The sequence below is a fragment of the Corella eumyota genome, chromosome 3 (assembly GCF_963082875.1).
Source record: "Corella eumyota chromosome 3, kaCorEumy4.1, whole genome shotgun sequence".
In the NCBI taxonomy this organism is placed as follows: domain Eukaryota; kingdom Metazoa; phylum Chordata; class Ascidiacea; order Phlebobranchia; family Corellidae; genus Corella; species Corella eumyota.
In genome coordinates, this window is record NC_137492.1 from 235030 (window position 1) to 258019 (window position 22990).

Sequence of the window (22990 nt, forward strand, 5' to 3'; positions counted from 1 at the left end):
ATATTATTCTCAATCTATAAAAAAATTAACTAAAATTAAAATAAGTAACTAACAAATTACCCAATTAGTTTTGCTTTATTAATTAATTAAAAATTAGTAATTAAGTAAAAAATCGCCGGAAACAAAAGTTAGCATGGCCGATAGTATAGCGAGTTAGGATCGCTTTCAGACATCGGCGCTATGGCTTAGTGGTAAAGCGCCTGTCTAGTAAACAGGAGATCCTGGGTTCGATCCCCAGTAGTGCCTTCTTTTTCAAACTTTTGTATTTCATGGAAAGAGATTAAAATATGGCATCCATTTTTTTCATATTTTAGAACGTAATGGTTGAGCCATTTAAACACCAAACAAAATAGGGGTTGTAACTAAATATGACCAATAAGATCTTCAGTAAAAAACCTACAAAAAATTTATTGAAAAGCCATGTTTAAGGTATTTTTTTTGTATATATCTCCTCGATGTGGAAAAGTCGAACGCATGACATAAACATAGAGTAACATCAGTTACTCCGACCCAGTCTCGAGTTACCTGTGGCAGTTTGGGATATTATAGATTATAATTGCCCGATAATTATGCTGCTGATTAAGTGCTGGCTGAAGCAGTGGGAATCAAACACGAAATCATAAAAACCTCACCCAAAACTTGTTATTATAAAAAAATCCATTCCATGAAAAAACATTTTTGCAACAAAGTGAAATATTTTGTGAAAAAGAGTTTATTGACAAACCAGCAGTGGCGAAAAATAAAAAGATTAAAAACCAAAAAGTTTTAAAACGTTTTACGCAAGTTTTTGTAAATTATTTACAGTTAATTTCAGAATAAAATAAACCTTAACGTCCTATGTTGATGTTTATTACAAAATTTCATAAAAATTGGCAAAATTTCAAAGTCAAGAACCCCCCGTTTTAATTTATCTTCGGTAGGGGTGATAACCCCCTTGGGAAGTTGGATTAGGGGTTGTTTTACCCGCTCCTCCATAACTTTCACCCCCTGACCCCACCTGGTTGGATGCAGAGTAGTTAGTGCTTGATCCGTTTCCGTAATCTAAAAAAAAAATTAAGTTTTAAAAAAATTAAAAAGTATCAAAATGCAAAAATCATAACAGTTTCAAACATCTCATCATTAAATAAAAATTTGCAAAAGTATATAAAAAGGTGCAAAAAAGGTTAGTAAAAACCTTTTAGTGCTGTTGTTCTAGTAGCTTTAAACATTGTGTTAATAAATAAAAATACAATATCGTAAGATATTTTAGATAACGTATATAACTATCAATTTTACGCCTAAAATGCAACATTTTGCAAATATTCTAGGGGGGTTACATATATTTGGCACTTATTAAAATTATAAATGGGGGTGCATGCACCCCAAGGATCGACAGCAGTGTTGTTACCTCCGCTCTTAGTTGGTCCATAACTTGTTGCAGATTGTTGGTAATTGTTTCCCATATCTGTGAAACAAACATTCATTAAACATTGCTGTTGGTTTTACAAATATTACCGGCAGCGTGGTGTAGTGGTAAGAACACTTGCTACACCACACATTAGGTCGTGGGTTCAATCCCCACTGAACTCATGCTGTAGCGCCCTGGGTAAGGCGCTATAAACGGTATAAACTTCTGCTGAGCCAGCACATAATCAGCAGCTTAATTATCGGGCAATTATAATCTATAATATCCTAAACTGCCACAGGCAACTTGAGACTGGGTCGGAGTAACTGACAGTACTCTATGTTTAGGCCGCGCATTCTACCTTTCCACATTAATGATAAAAATTTTTGCTAAAAAAAAAAAACTTTAGTGTTCTTACCTCCATTGCTGTTGTTTCCTTGTTGGCTCCCTGTGTTTGACCCCATATTTCCACCCATGTTGCCTCCCATATTAGACCCCATTCCTCCATACCCCATGTTACCCATGGGTTGCTGGGGGTAACCGTACCCATAATCTAAAAACAAAAGAAATATTATTTTATAATATTTAAGGGTGCCTTAACCATTATAGCATGTAAGTTTTAACAATAACTTACTTCCGTAACCTTGGTTACCATATGCCCCCTGTGGATAAGATGTTGGGTAATTTTGTCCGTAACCATAGTTACCTAAAAAATTATTTGTTGAGAAAATTTATTTAAAATTTTTTATTTAAAACTTGACAAAATTAAACTTACTTTGCCCTTGTTGCCCCCAACCTAAAAACAAAAAATTAATAAAGATTTAATTTACAAAATCCAAAAAATTCAGATTTTTAAAAAATTTAACAAAATGTTTAAAATCCGACAATGATGAGGTAGTTGTTACAACAACTAACCTTGATTGTTCATTTGACCTTGACCGTACCCTCCCATCGGACCCTGGCCGTAACCCCCCATTTGACCTTGACCGTACCCGCCTTGTTGACCCTAAAATGAAGGGGTAAATGTCATTCTAACAACTATGAAACAGCAAAATATAAAAAGATTAAAAAATAATTTTTTACCCTTCCTTTGTCGGTTCTTTCTTTTGATTCGGCTCGTTTGGCTTCACACTGAAACAAAACAACAATTAACAAAAAATAAAGAACAATTAAACAATAATTAAACTAATTATAAACTATTAAGGTCAAATAATAATAAGCAGTACTCACAAATAGGCTTCTTAAATAGTAGAAGTATAATATATTTATGTATAAATTGGTATTTATGTAGATATGATATGATAAATAATTAATTGTTTAGTTTAATATTAAAATGATAAATATATATATTGTCTAGTTTAAACTTAGATTAATATTTTTTAAGTAAATTATCCTAGATATGTACTAGTTTAATATTTATTTAATATTTAGTTATATATTATCGTTTAATTACTTTTATAAAATAATGTTTAATTTAAGTTAAAACTGGTAAAATATAACAATATTTATAATTTAATTAGGTACAGATTGGAAATAAAAATTATAACATAGCATTTAAGTTAAAATAAAATGGGTTTATTTATAATTTAAGGGTTTATATAACTAAGCTCGCAAATAACTACATTTATAAAATGACTTTTTGGTGTCTTTCTAATTAACTAATTCTTTTGTTTAATGTTCGTATGTGAACTAATGCGGTAAAAAGTGTTTTGTTTTGCTGTGGTGCTAGTGTTTGTGTTAATTGTGGAAACATAAATACTTTTTTGTCTTTAATGGTATGATAATGAGTTGCAATAGCTTGGTTAACTGCTGATTCGTCGTCAAAGGTTACAAAACCAAATCCTGGAACGAACATTTTTATTTAATCGACATTTTAACTTAAAAATAAACACAAAAAAACAACTTTTTGGCTTCAACTAGAACCAAAAGAATTTCCCGAATTATTTGAAGTTGCAAAAAAGTTAAAGTTACCCAAAAATTTTTAAAAATAAATTTTGATTTTTTGGTTGTAGATGAAAGCCAAAAATTAGAAAAATAAATGAAATTAAAGTTTTTACCTTTATGAGGTTTGCTTGGGTCTTCTTTGTTTAAAACAAAAACAACTTCAACTACCTAAAAATAAGGAAAAAACTTTAATTTTGGTTGACAATGTCGAACCCTTGACCCCACATAAGGTCAGAAGTTTATTTTCTATACCTGCCATGTTGTAGCGCTTTTAAGTTAAGCGCTCTTACCAAGTTTAAAACCAGTTAGCAGATATGTTACATTTAAAAATATTTTAAAATGCCAGTGTCAACTTGAGACTAGATACAAATGATTTTTATGTTTAGGTCATTCAGTTGGCCTTTTACAAGCAACAAATATTTTTTTGTGTATATCTTTATCCTCGATGTGGGAAAGTCGAATGCGCGACTTAAACATAGAGTAACATCAGTTACTCCGACCCAGTCTCGAGTTGCCTGTGGTAGTTTGGGATATTATAGATTATAATTGCACGATTATTATGCTGCTGATTAAGTGCTGGCTCAGCAGAAGTTTATACCGTTTATAGCACCTTACTTTAGGGTGCTACAGCATGAGAGCAATGGGGATTGAACCCACGACCTGATGTGTGGAGTAGCAAGTGTTCTTACCACTACACCACGCTGCCAGTGAATTAAGATATAGAATAAAGAAATGTGAACAACAAAACACTCACGTTTCCAAACTTGTTGAAATATTGTTTCACGTCTTCTTCTTCAGCATCCATGCTGATCCCTCCGAGGAAGATTTTATGAGTTTTAGTGTTCTGCGTTTGTTGTTTTCGTTGTTGTTGGACATTGCGAGCTGTACACTGCTTTGCATCAATCTGAAGAAAAAAAGTGATAAGTTAAAAAACAAAAATCTTAATCACAACAATCTAAAAAATGAAAATATATTTAACAAAACAAAGCAGACAAACTGACCACAAAAATATAATCTAACTACTCGACTAAGGTTACTCATGGAATGATATAAATAACTTATAAAACACAATATTAAAATAAAATACATATATATTTCAAAAATTGATAAAAAAAGATAAACGTTAATTTGTCGTTTTTTTTCACTAGATATGATATAAGTATGTTTATAAGTTATTTTATTCTTAATTAATACATAAAGATTCTGGTATTGCCTTCCTTTATTTAAATTCCTTAAATATCTTGTTTTTTTGTTAATTTTATCAATGGTCCCGAACAAAACCAAAATAAATTTTTTCTTACGTTTTTATGATCTAGAATGTGGGGTCGGTTTCTTAAAACCTCCTGCACTGAACTTTGATCCTTAAAAGTGATGAACCCAAACCCCCGGGAGGCCCCCGTTTCACGGTCACGCATGAGCACACAATCGTCGACCTCGCCGAACTTTTCAAAGTAACTTTTGAAACCAACATCCGAGGTATCGCGACTCAAACCTCCGATGAACATTTTACTAAAACAAAAATTTTAAATAATACTCAACAATTTTAAAACAATTCAATTTTGTGTAACTTAATGTTAAATTTTCAAGTTAGCTATTACCTTATTGTTAGTTATTAATTATGTCAGTTTAATGAGCACAAATACTGAAACATAATCGTTTTAAATAAATTTAAGGTTTAAATTTTTAAACTAAGTTTTTCAACTTTTTCTGCGATAATTAAAACAAATAAAAAACCAAATTAAATCAAAAAAGTATGAACTTACCCTGGTTCTTCTTCGCCCATTTTTTTGTTTTAAATTTCTTTTTAAAAAATGAATAAAAAATTTGAAATAAATTTGAATCGATTCGAATTCTAGAAGCACGCGAGTAACTAAAGCGGATGTGACGTCAACTGTATTACAACGGTCACAAGTGGGCAATATTTTTTCTTCTTAGTTTATCCTCGCTATAAAAATGCGTCTTTTCAGTCTACTAACATATATATTCCTAAATAATTACTTTAATTCAGTTAACCTTTGTACATTTATTTAATAATGTTAATAAGTTTGGTGATATATTTTAAAATTTAAAAATAAACAAATATTACAATTTAATTCTTAAAAGTAAATTTTATAAATCATAAAAGCTTTATCTACTTCTTAATACCAAAATAAAAGAAATTTCAAAAATTAAACAAGAAATGCAGCGTTGTAACTGCAAAAAAAGGAACACGCACTTTGTCTACAAGTTATTATAGCCTAGGTAAGGCACCTCCAGAAACAATCGCGCTATACAAAGGCTTTCCGCTCAAAGAATCCGACTCCTAATAAGAAAGTTCCTTGAATTGTTTAATATCCTCAACTCAGCGTATTAGCAACAATATAGAACAATAGACCTAGTACTAAGATATACATACATAGTAAACTTATAACATCAACATATAAAATTCAAAACTAAAGACTAAAACCAAATAGTCCCAACATATTAAGATCATTGAATATCTTAATTTTTTAACAACTTCAAAGTTAATTAGGGTTATATATTAAAGAATATTGGCAAAAAATGACAAATTGTTATTCTAGTTTTAACCCAGACATAACATTTTCTATTAAAAAGGTTCAATAACATCTTATAGTTTGTTTGTTTGAATGAAGTTAACAAAATCCAATTACATCCTAATATGTTTCTCCTTCGAAACTAAATAGGAAATTAGGGATCAAATTTAACAAAGTTTTAAAAGCTAAAATGACATAAGACCGCAAATAGTTGAATACACCAACCTAATATTGAATGATTCAGTTTAGATTAGAAATATATTAAGTCACGCTTAATTTAGACAATGTTAAAAAAATAAAATATAGCCAAAAATTTTCACAAATTTTTAGTGTCAAAAATTTTTAAAAAACAAAATTTTTGAGTTTATTTGCGGGTTATATCTTGCACGTTTTTATCCAACCCAGGCCCATGTACAAAACATTAAACTAGGGATGGGAAATTTAAAGCCTAGCGTGAGAAAATAAACAAAATTTTGAACAGAAACGCGAAAGTTTTTATCTCGTTGTAAGTTTATAAATTTAATGTTTTGGTCGATATTTAAACGTGTGAAAAACTGTGGGAAAATAGTTTGCAGAAACTTTAAACCGTTCAAACCTTGGGGCAATACGATTAACCACAACTTAGATCAAAATACCAATCTTTACATCTTATTTATAGTAAATAATAAACCGCGTTTCTAACCACAATATTTTGAAAACACAATTCACAAATGTTATCCAAATTCGCTTAAATATTTTTCATATTAAATTTGATTTAACAAGCAACTAAAACAATAAAAATTCAGCTGAAAAAGCAAACAAAATAACATCGTTAAAATAAAATGCAAATTTCGAACCTTTAACTAAAAGATTTTAACAAATATCAGTTCATATTCACAACCACATATTCAAGAAACATTTTTCATAAAGTGAAAAAGGCAGCGAGTATATAAAGCAAGTTGTTAACTACTATCGTGTTAGAGTTAGGATACAGGCAGTGGGTCGATCAAGTTCTTAAAGTAAGAAAATGTTTCGATTAATATTCTGTTTGATGTGGACAAGTGTGTTGTTAGTAAACGGTAATTAATTATTCATTTTTAATTAAATTAATTAATTCTTTGATGATAAATGTTTTTTTTAAATCCTCTATGTGGGAAAGTCGATTTCACAACCTAAACATAGAGTAACAATAGTTAGAGTAACAATAGCTCGAGTTGCCTTTAGCAGTTTGGGATATTATTGATTATAAGTGCCTGATAATTATGCTGCTGATTAAGTGCTGGCTTAGCAGGGGTTCATACCGTTTATAGCACCTTACTCAAGGGCGCTACAGCATAGGAGCAGTAGGGACCGAATTCTTTATTTAACATTGAACCCACATTTTAGCAAACTTTATGAAATAAATTCTCTCCCTAAAAGTTCAGTCGTGGAAGCTGATATAAAAACGTGACCAATTACCAACTTAACCTTGAAACTAAAAACCTCGGATCTGCAATAAAATTGCAGAGAAACCGAATACTTATATAAAAAAAAATGTTTGTGACCTCACAGCTATAAACGTCGACGAATGCGCGAATGACCTTGAAGTCGAGCTCAATGTCGAGCAAGGTTGGCCAGTTGCCATCAACTGTAATGACGTCATGGGGATGATTGAATATGAGGTCATAGGTGAAAGTTCTACAATCGACATACAGGTAAAGATTAACAAATACTCTGTTGTGACGTTATAAATAAACTCAATTGTTCTTTAGTGTGACGTAATTGACGGGAGCAGTGACGTCATTCACAGTTACAACTCAACTTATATCTTGGGATCCTCTAAAAAACGCGAAGTCAGCGAATACGTCATCAACAAAGTAGTGACGTCATTAGTCTTTACTGTCGTCATGGTAAGTAAATTGATCACATGATTATTGATGTCATAACTTAATTGTTACGTCATTATCAGACAATAGAAGGCGGGCGATGTTGGGCGACACAATTTTACATCGATCCATTTAACTCAACTTCGGAAAATGGCGGTTCTATTGTTCAAAATGGCGTTGGTAAGCTGCAGGAAAATGGTGGAATCCAAGACGAAGAATGTAAAATGGCAGAGAAAATGTGGACCACAGTGGAAATAAATCGTTCTTGCGCGGAAGAATATTTAGAGTTAAATTGCGAAGGTACACACAACTTTCTTTGTACCAGCTTTGTATAAACATTTTAACAACTTCATTTTTTTATTTCAGTCCCTTATTTAAAACTTCCGATTTATTCTCAAAACTACCAAGTCACGTGGTACAGAGACTGCGTTCCGCTTGATAGAAGTTACTATAACAACAGCAACGCCGCACGCGGCAGAAACCACTTCTCCAGAATTCAGGTGAGAAATGACGTCACTATAAAACCTCGGTTCAAGGTCAACTGGTGCAGTCACATAATAACCAAGACTTGTGTTTAGCTTCCCCGAGCGGAACAATATCCCGGTGTTTACACTTGCAAGGTGGCGCTGTTGGGTTCCGATAAACAAAGATTTCTCGTCCATTACAAAGTTTGTTTTACCAGTGAGTTACACATTTAATTATGACGTCAAATGTATATTTATGACGTCATCAAATTACTTTTATTTTAGTGTCAGAAACGCAAACTGTTCCTGATATTAAAACAGAAAAACTAACAACATACGTCACTTCCGATGACATCACAACTGAAAGTGACGTCACGATAGCTTGTTCGGGTCACGTGAACCCAAACGCAAGTCCATCGAAGCTTGCAATCAACTGGTATCGTCATAATGGGTAAGAATTGTGAGGTCATTGCAAGATAACCTACGTCACGAGTTATATATCGACGTCATTTTACAGAACAACCAACGAATCGATTTGTATTTTGACACAGACTGAGGGAGGGTCCAACAGTTCCTTCGTTAAACCCAACTTTGTGTGCACAGAGTAAGTGACGTCACTAACACTACTGAAGACTCTTTTATTATTTGTGACGTCACTATTATATTTTAGAACCTCGAACATCACGAAGGTGGAGAAGTTGTGCGATTCTAAGTCAAGGTCGTGCGAGAAATTTAATCGATATTCTGGAACGTTCCGAACAACTTTAACAATCAGGTGAAAAATTCGTTCCATGAGATGTTTTAGGCATTTGTTTGTTAGCTTATTTGTTTTTTAAAATAATTCACTTTTTTTAGGGGCGTGACGTCATCAGATATGACGTCATACTACTGTCAAGCGATGAACTTGGTCGGAAGTTCAGAGGCAAAGGTGGAAGTCGAGTTAAAGCAGACGACGTTGAACCTCGACGATTTAAGAAACATTTTGATCATCGTGTTAGGTTGGTTGAGTTAACAAATATGAAGATGTACTTGGCCGGGAGTGAACCTAAAGTCTTGGTGGATAAAATGTGTTTTATTTAGGTTTTTATTTTACAGGTTCGATCTTCTTCGTGTTTATATTTGGCGTCATCTGCTGGCGATGTTTCAAAATAAAAATCAAATTGTTGAAAAAGAAATACCTGGAGAGATATGACGCAGGTGAGTTTGTTATGACGTAGGCGAAGCTTCAGATTTTAGACCTAACGTTTTCTGACTTAATCGACTTTTTAGACGACAAGGAATACACTTTGTTTATATCTTACTCGTTCAAGCGTGGAATTACTTGCGAGGAGAATCGCTTTATCCTCAAAAAGATCCAGGATTGGCTTTCGACCAATTCCTACACAGTGTACGACCATTATCAAAAGGGGGCGGGGGGTAAGTCACCATTACGATCTTCGGGGTCTATAGCATTGGAGGGGTCTGTAGAATCATTGGGGTCTATTGTTCGAACCTCGGTGTTCCCACTGTGAATCTCATTAAATATTTAAAGTAACGAGGTCTTAAAACTATTCAATGGTTTGTTGTAGCTTTTCATTAGATAAACAATCAAATGATATCATTAAAAATCAATCTCCAATTTGATTTATTTAGAATTGCGCTTCAGTGAAGTGGAAAGAGTTCTTCCGAGATGTCATCGGATGATGTTCTTTGTAACTTCCGACTTCATCAAGGATCAAGACAACTTGTTCGACGCTCAAACGGTAACAACCTCAACCCCGCCCCCCCCATTTACCCCCTTTACCCCTTCCCCTATAAACCTTACAGACCAAATTTAACAACTTCTTTACACAGGGTATGATGAACTACATCAAGAATTCAACCAAATTAATCTTTGTCCTTGTTCCGAGCGTAAAAAAGGAATTAAAAGAGAAGTTGATGAGCGGGCAAGCAATCAACGTTGTAATGAAGCAAAGAGTAAGTTGACAAAATATATAAAATATCTGGAAAATAACAGAGTTAACCCAGCGTTTAAAAAGATGGGTTTTAATATTTTAAAGGGTAGAGTTGTCGTAAAGTTTTAACCCATAATTTTAACAAAATTTCAACAAAACAGGGCAACAGCGTTATCAAGTGGCGAAAAGAACGCCAATTTTTCGACGAACTTCGGGTTGCGATGCCTAAACTCAGAAATAATCCGAACCAAGTTTACATAAAAGGTAAATTAACTTAAACTCACTACAATCCCCTCTAAAGACGTTTTATTAAAACTAAAATAATTTAACCTTTTAGGAAATTCGATCGCGACCAACAATAACTCGTTCAGTGCCGTGGTGTAAAAGACCTCATTCCTAATATGACGTCATCGCGATACGACCGCTTGTACATGAGTTTAAATATTTTAAATATACAACCAATCCAACAAACGCAATTTTTTTCTATCTTGTTTTAATCAAAATATTTCGTTGTTTACTTTTTCTCGATTTACTTTGCTGGCACTTTTTTATTTTTTTTTTATTTTTTGCAAAATTGAAGCGACATCCTGTAAACAAACACAGGATAAGGTAACAATGAGTGATTATGAGACATAATCAACATAACAATCAACCCTCTATGACGCAGTGGAAGTTTTGAAATGTTTGCGTTATTTGAAACCTGGTTCAACATTTTTAGAAATACCTGCCATGGACTGGTTGGACCTTTTGTTATTATTTAACTTCTATGTTATATTAGCTTATAGTAATAACTTTATTAGTTGCTTATTATGTTTTAATTGTTAATTAATTTGTATTTGATTAATTTGTGTTGTTTCTAACTCAAAATGTGCTTGAATAAAAAAGACAATAAATTTACCATAATTCTTTCTAATTTATGGCATAACCAGTTTAAAAATAATATAAATTAAATATAAATGTATTGCTTTATGGTAAGACTTTGTGCTTTCTATTATTAGCAAATGCAGAAGCACAGAATCGAACTTTAGATCTTAGCCACGAAAAAACAAACAAAAAAATATTTGCTTTAAAATGAAAACAAACTAAAAAAAAAAAACATAATATTCTTAAAGTACTTGAATAGTACAAACAACTAAGTGATAATTAATTCAATTAACTGCGTTTTACGTCAGCTGTTTTTATAAACGAGGATAAACTAAACACAAACAAAGGATTACGTCACAGTGTCATGTGATGTTTTTGTTTCTAGTAAACAAACGTCACAATTAACAAATTGTTTTAATTCGCGTGTTTTGGGCGTTTTCTGTTCATTGCAGAAAAGTCTTTGCTTAACGCTTGTTAAAAACAAAGTTTTTTTTATTTTATATTTCGTTTTGTTAGAGCTGTAAGAATATATTAATTGCACGGTTTAAAATTGTTTTGTAATTAATGCAATTAACTCAATAACGAAGTCTGTTTATGTGGTTAAACTTATTAGATTGCAAATTGTTGCCAATTTTATCGTTAAAAAGAATATTAAATGAAGTTTGTTTTGTTTAGTTTTATTTTAAGTTCAAAAAATGAAGTTTTTAATCGTTTTGTTGAGTTGTGTGTTCCTGGTGAACGGGGTTTCAATAAAGGAGGAAAACTTCCACTCGATCGTGAAGGAAGTTAACGAAATGCAAACAACATGGAAGGTAGACAACAAAACATATTCTAAAATCTGTAAAAACTAAAACTATTATTTTTTTCTATTTGTTAGCTACAACAAACCAAATTTAAAAAGTTTAAAAAATCGATATACAATCAACCAATAAACCTAAAACCAATAATTTTTACACTTTTTTAACCAATATTTCTGTAGGCTGGTCACAACTTTGACCCGGATGCTTACAAACCAAAGGACTTGGCCGTTTTGTGCGGATCGAGAAAAAGTGCGGAAAAAATCCTACCAACAAAGTGAGTAAACAAAGAGGCTATTAAAATATATATCAACAAAGTTGAAGTTAAATGTTTAAAGGGTTTTGTGGTAAATATTAAAAAGGAATTTTTCCCAGGTATTCAAAACTGACTTTTGGTGATGAAGATCTTCCCGAGGATTTTGATGCCAGACTCCGATGGCCTCACTGCCCCTCAATATTGATGATCAGAGATCAGGTAAAAACAAAACTGTGAACAAAAGACATAAAATTTTACCCCCCATATTGAAGCAATAAACTTTTTAAGGGTTCATGTGGGTCTTGCTGGGCTTTTGGGGCAGTTGAAGCGATGTCCGATCGTTATTGTATCGCGAACAATGTTGTTGTTGAAATTTCAGCCGAAGATTTATTATCTTGCTGTGAATCATGTGGTGATGGGTAAGTTGTGATGTCATAAAGAATGTGTGATGTCATAAAGTTTGTGTGATGTCATAAAGAATGTGTTAAGTAATAGTGAAATGATCATGTGATGTCATTGTGAAATGGTTATGTGACAGATAATGGCTGTATAATGTTAGTAGTATGATGTCATAAAAAAGATGACATATTTGCGAAAAGAAATTGCACTTACACAAAACTAGGGATGGGCTGAAATCCAAATTACTCGGATTCGACGAGCCCGAGTATTTTGTTGCGATACTCGGCCGAGTCGGAGTACTCGGTTATGACGTCATTTAAACGTATATAACTGTTGACGAGAATCTTTTCCGCATAATTTTAAACTGCCAAATTTCCCAAAAAACACGTATTTATGGATTATAAAGTGTTTAACGTTGGCAAAACTACCTGCCACTGATAGCAATATCATTTTAAGTCTAAATAAAAATGTAAAAGTCTCAAATTTATTATGCGTAAAATTTTACTAAGTAAAAAGTGTATTTGTTGCGCAATTGTTGCTTAAATAACGTGATATAATTGAGAGTAGATTAAAAACTATTAGAAAAAGGCAAACCTCGTGTTTTTTTATGTTTAGTAAATCGTATACGATCTTAAATGACAAATTATTACTCGGCGGCCGAGTACTAAAAAATGCTCGACGAGCACGAGTATTAAAATATTCCTAATACTCGGGCCGAGTACTCGGACTCGGATTCGATTGGCCCATCCCTACACAAAACACAATACACCATCACACCACAATAGGACCAACAATTTGTTAAACTACAATCTAAACTTAAACTCTTCCACTCCAGCTGCAATGGTGGTTTCCCTGCTTCTGCATGGAAATATTGGAGCGACCACGGGGTCGTGTCCGGGTTCCTCTACAAAGATCTCAAATATTGTCAACCCTACAGCATCCCACCTTGCGAGCATCATGTCGAGGGTTAGACCCGAGTGTTTGGGGTGTAATTTGGGGCAGGGGGGGTTAAAATCAAATTTAAATCATGGGCGTAGTTAACGGGAACAATTTAATTAAAAAACCAAGATTATAAAACATCATTTTTAACTAATTGTAAATTCAAATTAAATTATTTATATCAAGAAAATCTAGACATTTAAAATTCAAAAAATAATAAAACCTTTATTTTAAATCCAAATAATTTTAACTGCAGCAATTAATTTAATTATCCAATAAAACAAAATCACAATCACTGGTTTAACAAAAGAAACAAAACTTTATTACGATTAAATGATCCAATAAAACTGCACTAAAATCACCCGGTACCATTGCACAAATTAAATTAGGCCAACCATGCAACAATTCCTTTGTTACATAACACAAGGATTACAAACAACGGCTGTGATGTCATAATCATGTGATTGTTTATTCTGTCGAAATTGTTTAATGTGATTAAAATTAATCGATTAATTCAGCGATAAAATCTACAATTAAACAACTTTATTATACTCGTAAAAAATTACGTTTAAATTCTTGATTTCAAAAATTTTGTAACAAAATTAAATATTCATAATTTAATAATTTTCAATCAACTTTTTAATTAGTTGTGACGGCGGGGAACCCCCATTTGCATGGGAGTACTGGGTACACAAGGGTTTAGTATCAGGGGGTTTATATGGGACCAAAACTGGGTGCCAACCCTACGAGATTTCACCCTGTGAACATCATGTCTCTGGTAATCAGTTCATAATTAAAATTATGATTTTGTTAATTTTCAACCTCAATTATAATTATTAATTGAAGTTCTGTAATTAATTGTTAATTAAACACAAAATATATAAACGTTACAAAAATTTAAACTAAAAATTAATTTCCCAAACAGGAAGTCGACCTAAATGTTCCGAGGGAGGGGACACACCGAAATGTGACCACAAATGCGAGGGGAACACGACTCTTGACTATGTGGGTGACAAACACAAGGGTAAGACTGCGTACAACATTGACTCGAGTGTGAGTGAAATCCAAAAAGAAATCTTTAACCATGGACCGGTGGAAGCTGCATTTACTGTTTACGCTGACTTTCCTACTTACAAATCAGGTAGAAATAAAGCCTTATTTTTAATACTGGATAAACTTATTAAACCTTTAAACTAATTTCTATTTTCTTTGTCTGACCTTGAAGTATAACGCCACTTTTATCTTTACCCAGGGGTCTACAAGCATGTTACTGGAGGAGTGCTAGGGGGTCACGCAGTTAAGATTATCGGATGGGGGGTTGAGGACAGCACCCCCTACTGGTTGGTTGCAAACAGCTGGAACATCGACTGGGGGGCAAACGGGTTCTTCAAGATCTTGAGGGGGAACAACGAGTGTGGAATTGAAGACGAGATTGTAGCTGGGATGCCTCCAGCAATGTAGTGGAATAACTTCCATCCACTTTCAGTATTTCCGTTAATTCATTCCCCTGTATATTCATTTCATTTGCCTTTGTTAGAGATAAAATTTGATTACTTGTGCTTGTAGTGTAAATATGCAATGCAAACTGAAAGGAAGCAAATTTTTTTAAGTATAATTCACTGAATTGTTAATTTTTCTGTGTTTAAAATAATTACCTGCTTCTGAAGTGTTTTTGATTGCCCATCTTTGAATTGCAATTTTTTTTTCTAATGCTTTACAGCCATGCCCCAGATTATGGTTCAAGTGATCTTCACTGTTGATTTGTTTTTGGTAGCAGCGTGCAATTGTCATTAATAAAATATACTCCATATTAACATCATGTTTTGTTTGAAAAGTTTAAGAACCAATTTGGGTTAGGTGAACGCTAATGGACGACCAACAACCAGGACAAATTCAGTAAAAAAATAGAATTTGAAACAATTTTTACATTTAAAACTTACATAAAGCGAGTTTTCTATCCAACAAGCATTCTGTTAAAAGACTTAGCTAGGGCCATGAAGTTGAATAAGTGTAAACGTGACCTTGATATATTCACAACAAAAAATTTTATTCGATGACTTAAGTTATACAGAAAATTAACTAGATAGATTCAAATTAGTTTCTGCACTGTTATAAGATCATTAAATAAAAGAAAAGGAGACCAAACGATTTTCATCAGTTTTGTTTGCAATGGTTAGGAGTTATTAGGTAGACATGAAAAACCTAAGAAGTATGGTTAGTGTGCGGGGGCCGAAGTGTCTGGTTACCGTCACGCATCATATTTAAAATAAATCAGATTTAAGGAGCTTTGTGAACCAAGCTAAACTTAGTTTAAGTTTGCATGAACCACATAGAATTAAGTAAGACCGGCAGCGTGGTGTAGTGGTAAGAACAATTGCTACACCACCATGAGGTCGTCGGGTTTAATCCCCACTGATCTCATGCTGTAGCACCCTTAAGTAAGGTGCTATAAACGGTATAAACTCCTGCTGAGCAAGCACTTTATCAACACCTTAGATTACTGGGCAATTATAATCTATAATATTACAAATTGCTAAAGGCAACTTAAGACTGGGTCGGAGTAACAGTTGTTACCCTATGTTTAAGTCGCGCATTCAACTTTCCCACATCGAGGATAAAAATATATGCAAAAAAAAAAGAGTGGAAAAGTGAGACAGTTTTCTGACAACCTAAGTTAATATTACCACCTATTTGAGGGAATAAATAAAAAGTTTTATTTTTATAAACTGAACAAAAACATCCAATACAACGACAATTTACGAATATTTACAAACAACGATATTGCACTCAACAACTTCTTAATAAAAGTTTATTTCACGGGATCCCAGACCCATTTTAAGAAATAGATTTCCCCGTTTGTGAGTTGAGGTCCAATTAGGGGGTTCATTTGCGACATGTACGTCAAAAACCACATTAACCAGCAACAAACAGCAGTTGTGACAATCATGGTTTGGTATACACCCTTGTTGCTACCTTTCGGCACCAACCACGGTCCTATACCGCCCACTGCTGACCAAAATATTGTCACGATTCCGACAATCATCCAAGATCCAAGAACCATTTTGTTGTCTGTAATAAAAAGTTGAAATTATTTGTTGAAATAAATAACAAAGTTTAAATGAAGCTCTATAAGCCTCGTCCACCGGTATAAGCGGGTGGTACTAAAATGAATGCGGAAAAGGAAGGAATGTACAAGAGAAGATTAGGGTAAGGTTATAAAAATTTTGTTCTTCATGCATTTTATAATATTGGCGGGCGGTGCTAATATAGCTCTGTTTAAATTTCATGTAAACTTTTAAGATCAAAAAATTAAATTATTTTTGCTTGCTTTTGTTTCACTACTAATATTTATTTAAAAATTACTTTTTAAACTCCTCTTACTTATTTTAATAAACCTTAATTACTGAAACTTGATGCTACAACTTTATAATTTGATGCTAACTATAAAATAAAAAGAATAAATTAAATAGTTGGATCAAAAAAGGGATAACTTTCTTGTCTCTGAATGTTCAATATTAACAGACCAAATATTTAGTTTTAAAAACAACAGACTGGCAAATGTATTTTAAATTACTTACTGAAACAAGCCGTGCTAATATTAAACGTTTTATAATCAATGTCAGAATGTATTATTATTCTGTCTATTAGTATTTTAGATTACGGTATATAACATGTTAACTTTAGTACCAACATTTATAAAATAACGTTAACAACATAATAAAAAGATTTACTTACTTTTTGTAGTTCTGTTTCAATAAAAAATCTTCGAACTTCAGTAATTTCCAACTTTAAAAATCTTTCGTTTGTTTTTGATTTCCACAAAATCTCGCAAACAATCAATCGATCACCTGACTCTTATTCTCACAACTACTCATGTTTTTTATGATTTTTATGTGCGTAAAATAGTTTTTGACGATATGTAATTGCAATTAAATATAAAATAAATAACAAATTGGAATTAATATTTATAATAGCATTTTTAATTAATATTTTTACAAATTGTATGCTGTAAAGGTTGCTAGTTTAAGCGCACTTGGCCGATGCGGTAACCCGATCCGTGATATTAAGGGAATTTAAAAATGTTTTATAGGCGTTTCACGGCCCGCATTCTCTCTTACTGCCTACTGTATTAACGGGCAAATCCTGATCATTACAAAGTATATAATATGTGACAATATTGAATACTTTTAAGAAAAGTAAAATAGAATGTATAAAAACTTTATGATATTAATGGAACGACAATTAAACTCATGAAAACGCATGTTAAATACTTTTCTAGTTCGCAAGTATATGCTAAACGGTTCGCAGCAAACCTAACAAATTTAATGCCCTTTATTTTAACAATTTCCACGCTAAAGGTAGCTACCTCAACAAACTAGCAAATAAGAATACTTATATCAAGAAATAGATATATTTTTGTAGCTTAAATATCAGTCAAATTAGGCCAAAATCGAGAAATAAAGTTATTTTGTACTTGTTTAAAAATTAAACCAAACTAAGTCTGGTTATATTCGAAAATCTTAAAATGCAAGAAACAAATATGTTTATGTTTTATATTACAGGAATAATGGACAGATCAGGACTAGTTTCGTCAGTTTGTTGTTTTTTGGGTTTTATTTTAGGACTGGCAGCCTCGTCTTGTAACGTTTTTGTAACTGTTACACCATGCTGGTATGTTGTGTATGCCGACGCTAATGTAAGTTTTAATTAGTTTAATTATTAATTAAAGTTTAATTAGTTCTGAATTTTCATATTCTTGTGTTTACAAATTAATTTAACCGTGTGAGGAACAAAATCTAGTTTTAATTAAGTTCTAAAAAAGCTTAAAAATAATTTAGATTTCCCCTTACGAAAACTGCTACGGTTTGTGGAAATATTGCAGCTCAACAGGACTTTGTGGGAAATGGTTGTCCGGGTCGTTACTAGGACAACACGGGGGTAAGTTGGTGTTTAAACCCTGTAAATTAAACAAGCAAAGAAGTTGGAAGAATCTAAACCAACTGAATTCCCTTCACAGCTCAACGCACGGCGTGCCGAGCTCTGATGATCATTTCTTGCCTCCTCAACTTCGTGAGTTTGATCTCCAACATCTTCGGATTAAAATGTGTTCTCCTATTCCAACTTTCAACCAAAACTAAGGAGAAGCTCTGCAAAAGAAGCGCCCTCCTGTGGCTACTATCTGGTATGACGTCATCATCAATAAAAACGACGCAAAGTTTAAAAAAAATTAACAAACTTCATCAAAAACGTGATATTTATCATCCAATTATGACGTAGGTAGTCTGGTATTGATCGCAAGCACGTGGTACGCCCTGGATGTGATGCATTCGGCCTGGGACGAGGGGCGAGCGGTGGAACTGAGTTCGGGGATTTTTGTGGGTTGGGGTTCGGTTGCCTTCTCATTCACCTCAGCTGTTTTGCTCTGGGTTGGGGCAAATACCTCAAAAAGGTGACGTCACTAAGTTTAGATGACGTCATGTTGATGACGTAATAACTTACAATTATGACGTCATACTATTGTTTTGTTACAGAGAGCGCAAGGATGGAGTAAAAAGAAGAAATTCGATGTTGGCGACGGTGGCCGCTGTCGCTGCAAGTAGACACGGATCGCGTAAGTGTTATGACGTCATACTAATATTATTTTCAAGTCAATCTATAATAAATTATGACGTCACAGGGGTTAGTTGCTGTTGTTATTCGACCCCGAATTTAGGGAAAGTCCGGGAGATAAGAGTCGAACCCTTTCACGGAAATCTTATCTACGATAAACACTCAAAAGTGACGTACATGTGACGTTATCGGTCATCAAATAAGTGACGTCACATTCATAGTGTTTGCCAAAGCAGAATTTTTATTTTTTATTGTCAATAAATCAGGGTTTCCAAATTATTTGTTTAAATAAGCTTTCCTTAAATTATTCACATTATCGTGTGTGTTTATTTAACTGTAATGTTGTCACATCGTGACGTAACAATGCGACATTGACGCTTAAACTATCAACTTATTGTCCTCTGTGTTGTTGATTTAGCGAAGTTATTCGTTGTAGAATGAGGTGGAAAGTTGTGAAAGTTGCAAAATAAAAACTAGAATTTAAAAAGTTTAATTTTCTGCTTGAAATTAGAAAAAATTTGTTTCTAAATTTTGTGACGTAATAAACGGCAGCGTTTACGTTACAAGTTGTTGTTGTGTTGTCACAAAAATAAAGTGTTGTGCATTAGTGACGTCAAAAACAGTGACGTCACAATGTCAGCGTACTTGGACGCGCCAATGTCGTTCCACGTAAGATACGCAGTGACCCAGAACGAAATATTGCGGAAAGGTCATCACACCAAAGTCATCAAAGCGTTACAAATCGAACATCAACGAAAAAGTAAAAAAAAATTAAATCTTTGAATAAAATAAAATTTGTAACGCGGTCACGTGATTTTAGATGAGGAAATTACGCATGACCGCGCAGAAGCGGCAAGAGATCACGTGATTGTCGGATATCACGTGAACAAGGGGTTTAAAACGTCATCAGTGTCACGTGATCGAGCAGAGATGGCGAAAATTGAGGTTAGAAAGTTTAAATGTTTTGTTTTTGAGGTTTAGAAAATAAAGGTAACTTTGATCATGACTTAAAACAATTGATGACGTAATAAACTGTAGGTTAAATAATAGCCATGACGTAATTTGAATAATGTGTGACGTCATAAACTGTATTGTTTAAAGGCTCTATCCGATCTCTGCTTGTGGAAAACGATGTCGAAAAATCAAAAATATTTCGCGCAAAATAAAAACCGGTTCCCTAGGAACAACAAACGACCGATGACGTATCACGGAAACCGATCAAGGGTCACTTTTAACTGTGACGTCATAGAGAATAAACCAAAAGAAAATGTAACCGAAGAAATAACAGTAACTTGTTAAAAAAGTGTAATAATTAAATTTAAAAAAAAAAAAAAATTTAATTACTTTATTTTTTTATAATCAAAAATGTATTAATTATAATTATTTTAAACTAATTTACAATTAAACTTTTTTACAAATTAAACACAAAACTAGCATACAAAACGGTAACAAATAAATGTTTAAATCTTTAGACCGACACTGACCCCATAGTACCACCTAGCGGGCGTCCTGCCACGACATTATTGATCAGAAGGAGAGACTCACAACTTCAAACAAACAAAAAAACTCAACAAAGTTTCAGTGTTGCCAGACCACAAACAACGTCACAAATCGACAAAATAAAACAAAGGGGAAACCCTGTTCTCGACGGAAAGGTGAGAAATTTTTGCGAGAAGCTTGACAGCGACACCCCGTGGATTAAATACAACAACAAATGGTCGATCGTGAAAGACTTCGTGTTACGAAAGCAAATAAAACGTTAAATGAACGAAATAATGGACTTGAATGTACAGTTATGACGTAACATACATGTTATGACGTTTTATTTTTTACCTATTACATTATTATAAATATATTATCACGTGGTTATAAATCATTTCTTATACTTTATTGCAATCTTAAAATAAGTTTAAAAGATAATCAATGTTGACTTCATACTGTACAAATATATGAAATAACGAAAAAGGTTATTTTGCGCGTACCAAGCTTTACATAAAGAGATGTGATTATCATCAAATATAGGTTCCCACTAGTTACTACACAGGGCCACACAGGACCACATAGGACTACACAGGATGCTATGGATGTTTTAATGTAATTTGATAAACACCAAATATCGATAATAAAACATTTTTTTAACCCTGGTGATCCTGTGTGGTAATTGGTATAACGAGTAATAAGAGCAAGTTAGACTAAGGACTCACCACTGCCAACAACACAAAAGTTGTTACAAGTTTATGCTCCTTCAACAAATCCATTCCTCCACTGCCAATCCACTTCCATCCCAATCTTCGTTTCTTGCCCGACACTGGACGTCGGTTCCGACCCTAGCCGTCGGTTTGCATTTTTATAATTGGAATCCATCAAGCCAACTTCTGCACGACAATAACCACTTTGACTATTTTAACGACTAGCCATTAACGACGTAGTTATTGTGACGTCATGACAGCGAACGTGGCAGAGTCCAAGTGACGTCACGACAGCGAACGTGGCAGAGTCCCAGTGACGTCACGACAGCGAACGTGGCAGAGTCCAAGTGACGTCACGACAGCGAACGTGGCAGAGTCCCAGTGACGTCACGACAGCGAACGTGGCAGAGTCCAAGTGACGTCACGACAGCGAACGTGGCAGAGTCCCAGTGACGTCACGACAGTGAGCAAGACAGAGTCCAAGTGACGTCATGACAGCGAACGTGGCAGAGTCCCAGTGACGTCACGACAGTGAGCAAGACAGAGTCCAAGTGACGTCATGACAGCGAACGTGGCAGAGTCCCAGTGACGCCACGACAGCGAACGTGGCAGAGTCCCAGTGACGCCACGACAGCGAACGTGGCAGAGTCCCAGTGACGTCACGACAGTGAGCAAGACAGAGTCCAAGTGACGTCATGACAGCGAACGTGGCAGAGTCCCAGTGACGTCACGACAGTGAGCAAGACAGAGTCCAAGTGACGTCATGACAGCGAACGTGGCAGAGTCCCAGTGACGCCACGACAGCGAACGTGGCAGAGTCCCAGTGACGTCACGACAGTGAGCAAGACAGAGTCCAAGTGACGTCATGACAGCGAACGTGGCAGAGTCCCAGTGACGTCACGACAGTGAGCAAGACAGAGTCCCAGTGACGTCACGACAGCGAACGTGGCAGAGTCCAAGTGACGTCACGACAGCGAACGTGGCAGAGTCCCAGTGACGTCATGACAGCGAGCGTGGCAGAGAATTTCAGTGATGTCACGATACAGTTACATCCTAGTGACATCACAATACACGTTCGCTTCTAACCCATGACGTCATTAAACACTCCCAACGTCAGTAATTTGTATTATAAACTTAAAATACAAGTTCAACTACCAAATCATATCAAGTTTAGATACTTGGTTTCACTTCATTATTAAAACTTATTCTAGACAAACATAAATTGTTAATGTATAATAAAGATTAAGCTAGTTATAAACTTCTAAAATGTTAAAAAACACGAATCAACTTAAGCTTTAAACACACCTAATAGTTTGACTTAAACCTGTTTTATTATATAGAGAAAACCTGTTACTTGTTAACCAATGCTGACAACAATGTAGCCTCAACTTAGGCGTGTTTTGCTTTCAGGCAGACTACGTTTTCTGTTCAATTCCTCTCCTGACGATTTTACGTCATCGAAAAGTGGCGTAAGCTTACAACAGGTACTGTATATTCTTTGGTCATTTAAACAACTATTTTAAAACGTTTTTTATTTTAACACAAATATGTAGTTATAGTTATCAACATTGATATAGATAAAAAATACAATATATTTTAATCATTTTTATGTCCTTTTTCTATACAATAAAACCTATAAAAAACATTTAAAATTGTAAAGTTAATTATTGTTACATGTTTTTTTATAAAAATCTAAACCATATTTACAAATGAAAGTAAGACACGTGAAGTAAATTTGAATATCCAATTACATCATTTAAAAGGAGAATGTTTCAATTACAACATTTTAAAAGAAACCCAATCTCAGTAATAGAAAAGAAACCTAGGAACTT

At 33.8% G+C, this 22990-nt stretch overlaps 5 protein-coding genes and 1 non-coding gene across 8 annotated transcripts; 5 read left to right on the top strand and 1 right to left on the bottom strand.

Moving 5' to 3' along the window:
* Positions 1-174: 174 nt before the first annotated feature.
* On the top strand, positions 175-246 carry Trnat-agu (transfer RNA threonine (anticodon AGU)). Its single transcript has one exon. It is a non-coding gene; the product is annotated as a tRNA-Thr (tRNA).
* Positions 247-778: 532 nt separating this feature from the next.
* Positions 779-21759, bottom strand: LOC145745411 (heterogeneous nuclear ribonucleoprotein D-like). The gene is made up of 13 exons (XM_082563480.1): positions 21174-21759; positions 5092-5273; positions 4630-4837; positions 4083-4232; positions 3442-3496; positions 3144-3226; positions 2468-2515; positions 2300-2390; positions 2160-2180; positions 2019-2090; positions 1803-1937; positions 1388-1444; positions 779-1041 (listed from the first exon to the last, which is right to left on the bottom strand). The coding sequence occupies exons 2-13, from the start codon at positions 5109-5111 to the stop codon at positions 908-910; spliced, it is 1074 nt and encodes a 357-aa protein (XP_082419606.1). The 5' UTR covers positions 5112-5273; positions 21174-21759; the 3' UTR covers positions 779-907.
* Positions 6829-10992, top strand: LOC145745410 (uncharacterized). Of its 2 annotated transcripts, none has more exons than XM_082563478.1 (16): positions 6829-6920; positions 7393-7535; positions 7593-7730; positions 7790-8006; positions 8073-8206; positions 8285-8387; positions 8456-8621; positions 8688-8774; positions 8841-8945; positions 9026-9168; positions 9266-9367; positions 9440-9586; positions 9803-9912; positions 10004-10126; positions 10266-10368; positions 10442-10992. In XM_082563478.1, exons 1-16 carry the CDS (start codon positions 6869-6871, stop codon positions 10486-10488), a joined length of 1920 nt encoding a protein of 639 aa, XP_082419604.1. In that variant the 5' UTR covers positions 6829-6868; the 3' UTR covers positions 10489-10992. The 2 variants fall into 2 exon arrangements, with proteins under 2 accessions (XP_082419604.1, XP_082419605.1); XM_082563479.1 differs by having other exon boundaries at positions 8492-8621.
* On the top strand, positions 11623-15172 carry LOC145745412 (cathepsin B-like). Of its 2 annotated transcripts, none has more exons than XM_082563482.1 (7): positions 11623-11780; positions 11948-12042; positions 12141-12240; positions 12310-12440; positions 13256-13386; positions 14285-14500; positions 14612-15172. In XM_082563482.1, the coding sequence occupies exons 1-7, from the start codon at positions 11664-11666 to the stop codon at positions 14818-14820; spliced, it is 999 nt and encodes a 332-aa protein (XP_082419608.1). In that variant the 5' UTR covers positions 11623-11663; the 3' UTR covers positions 14821-15172. The 2 variants fall into 2 exon arrangements, with proteins under 2 accessions (XP_082419608.1, XP_082419607.1); XM_082563481.1 differs by lacking the exon at positions 13256-13386 and adding an exon at positions 14007-14137.
* LOC145744942 (claudin-1-like) lies at positions 17927-19152 on the top strand. The gene is made up of 6 exons (XM_082562916.1): positions 17927-18055; positions 18198-18297; positions 18377-18541; positions 18637-18808; positions 18891-18970; positions 19037-19152. The coding sequence occupies exons 1-6, from the start codon at positions 17927-17929 to the stop codon at positions 19150-19152; spliced, it is 762 nt and encodes a 253-aa protein (XP_082419042.1).
* On the top strand, positions 19418-20761 carry LOC145745414 (uncharacterized). The gene is made up of 4 exons (XM_082563483.1): positions 19418-19729; positions 19790-19914; positions 20071-20238; positions 20442-20761. Exons 1-4 carry the CDS (start codon positions 19603-19605, stop codon positions 20730-20732), a joined length of 711 nt encoding a protein of 236 aa, XP_082419609.1. The 5' UTR covers positions 19418-19602; the 3' UTR covers positions 20733-20761.
* Positions 21760-22990: the final 1231 nt, after the last annotated feature.

What these genes read in the sequence shown, in the direction of transcription:
- LOC145745412 (XM_082563482.1), top strand. Translation starts at nt 11,664, where the DNA reads ATGAAGTTTTTAATCGTTTTGTTGAGTTGTGTGTTCCTGGTGAACGGG. An exon ending in TTGCGAGCATCATGTCGAGG is followed by an intron (nt 13,387 to 14,284) that starts GTTAGACCCGAG and finishes TTTCCCAAACAG; the next exon opens with GAAGTCGACCTAAATGTTCC. An exon ending in CTTTCCTACTTACAAATCAG is followed by an intron (nt 14,501 to 14,611) that starts GTAGAAATAAAG and finishes ATCTTTACCCAG; the next exon opens with GGGTCTACAAGCATGTTACT.
- LOC145745414 (XM_082563483.1), top strand. Translation starts at nt 19,603, where the DNA reads ATGTCAGCGTACTTGGACGCGCCAATGTCGTTCCACGTAAGATACGCA. An exon ending in AATCGAACATCAACGAAAAA is followed by an intron (nt 19,730 to 19,789) that starts GTAAAAAAAAAT and finishes ACGTGATTTTAG; the next exon opens with ATGAGGAAATTACGCATGAC. An exon ending in CAGAGATGGCGAAAATTGAG is followed by an intron (nt 19,915 to 20,070) that starts GTTAGAAAGTTT and finishes TATTGTTTAAAG; the next exon opens with GCTCTATCCGATCTCTGCTT.
- LOC145744942 (XM_082562916.1), top strand. Translation starts at nt 17,927, where the DNA reads ATGGACAGATCAGGACTAGTTTCGTCAGTTTGTTGTTTTTTGGGTTTT. An exon ending in TTGTGTATGCCGACGCTAAT is followed by an intron (nt 18,056 to 18,197) that starts GTAAGTTTTAAT and finishes AAAATAATTTAG; the next exon opens with ATTTCCCCTTACGAAAACTG. An exon ending in GTTACTAGGACAACACGGGG is followed by an intron (nt 18,298 to 18,376) that starts GTAAGTTGGTGT and finishes TTCCCTTCACAG; the next exon opens with CTCAACGCACGGCGTGCCGA.
- LOC145745410 (XM_082563478.1), top strand. Translation starts at nt 6,869, where the DNA reads ATGTTTCGATTAATATTCTGTTTGATGTGGACAAGTGTGTTGTTAGTA. An exon ending in TTTAGAGTTAAATTGCGAAG is followed by an intron (nt 8,007 to 8,072) that starts GTACACACAACT and finishes TTTTTATTTCAG; the next exon opens with TCCCTTATTTAAAACTTCCG. An exon ending in CATTTTGATCATCGTGTTAG is followed by an intron (nt 9,169 to 9,265) that starts GTTGGTTGAGTT and finishes TTTATTTTACAG; the next exon opens with GTTCGATCTTCTTCGTGTTT.
- LOC145745411 (XM_082563480.1), bottom strand. Translation starts at nt 5,111, where the DNA reads ATGGGCGAAGAAGAACCAGG. An exon ending in ATACCATTAAAGACAAAAAA is followed by an intron (nt 2,516 to 3,143) that starts GTATTTATGTTT and finishes GTTTTGTTTCAG; the next exon opens with TGTGAAGCCAAACGAGCCGA. An exon ending in TTGGGGGCAACAAGGGCAAA is followed by an intron (nt 2,091 to 2,159) that starts GTAAGTTTAATT and finishes ATAATTTTTTAG; the next exon opens with GTAACTATGGTTACGGACAA.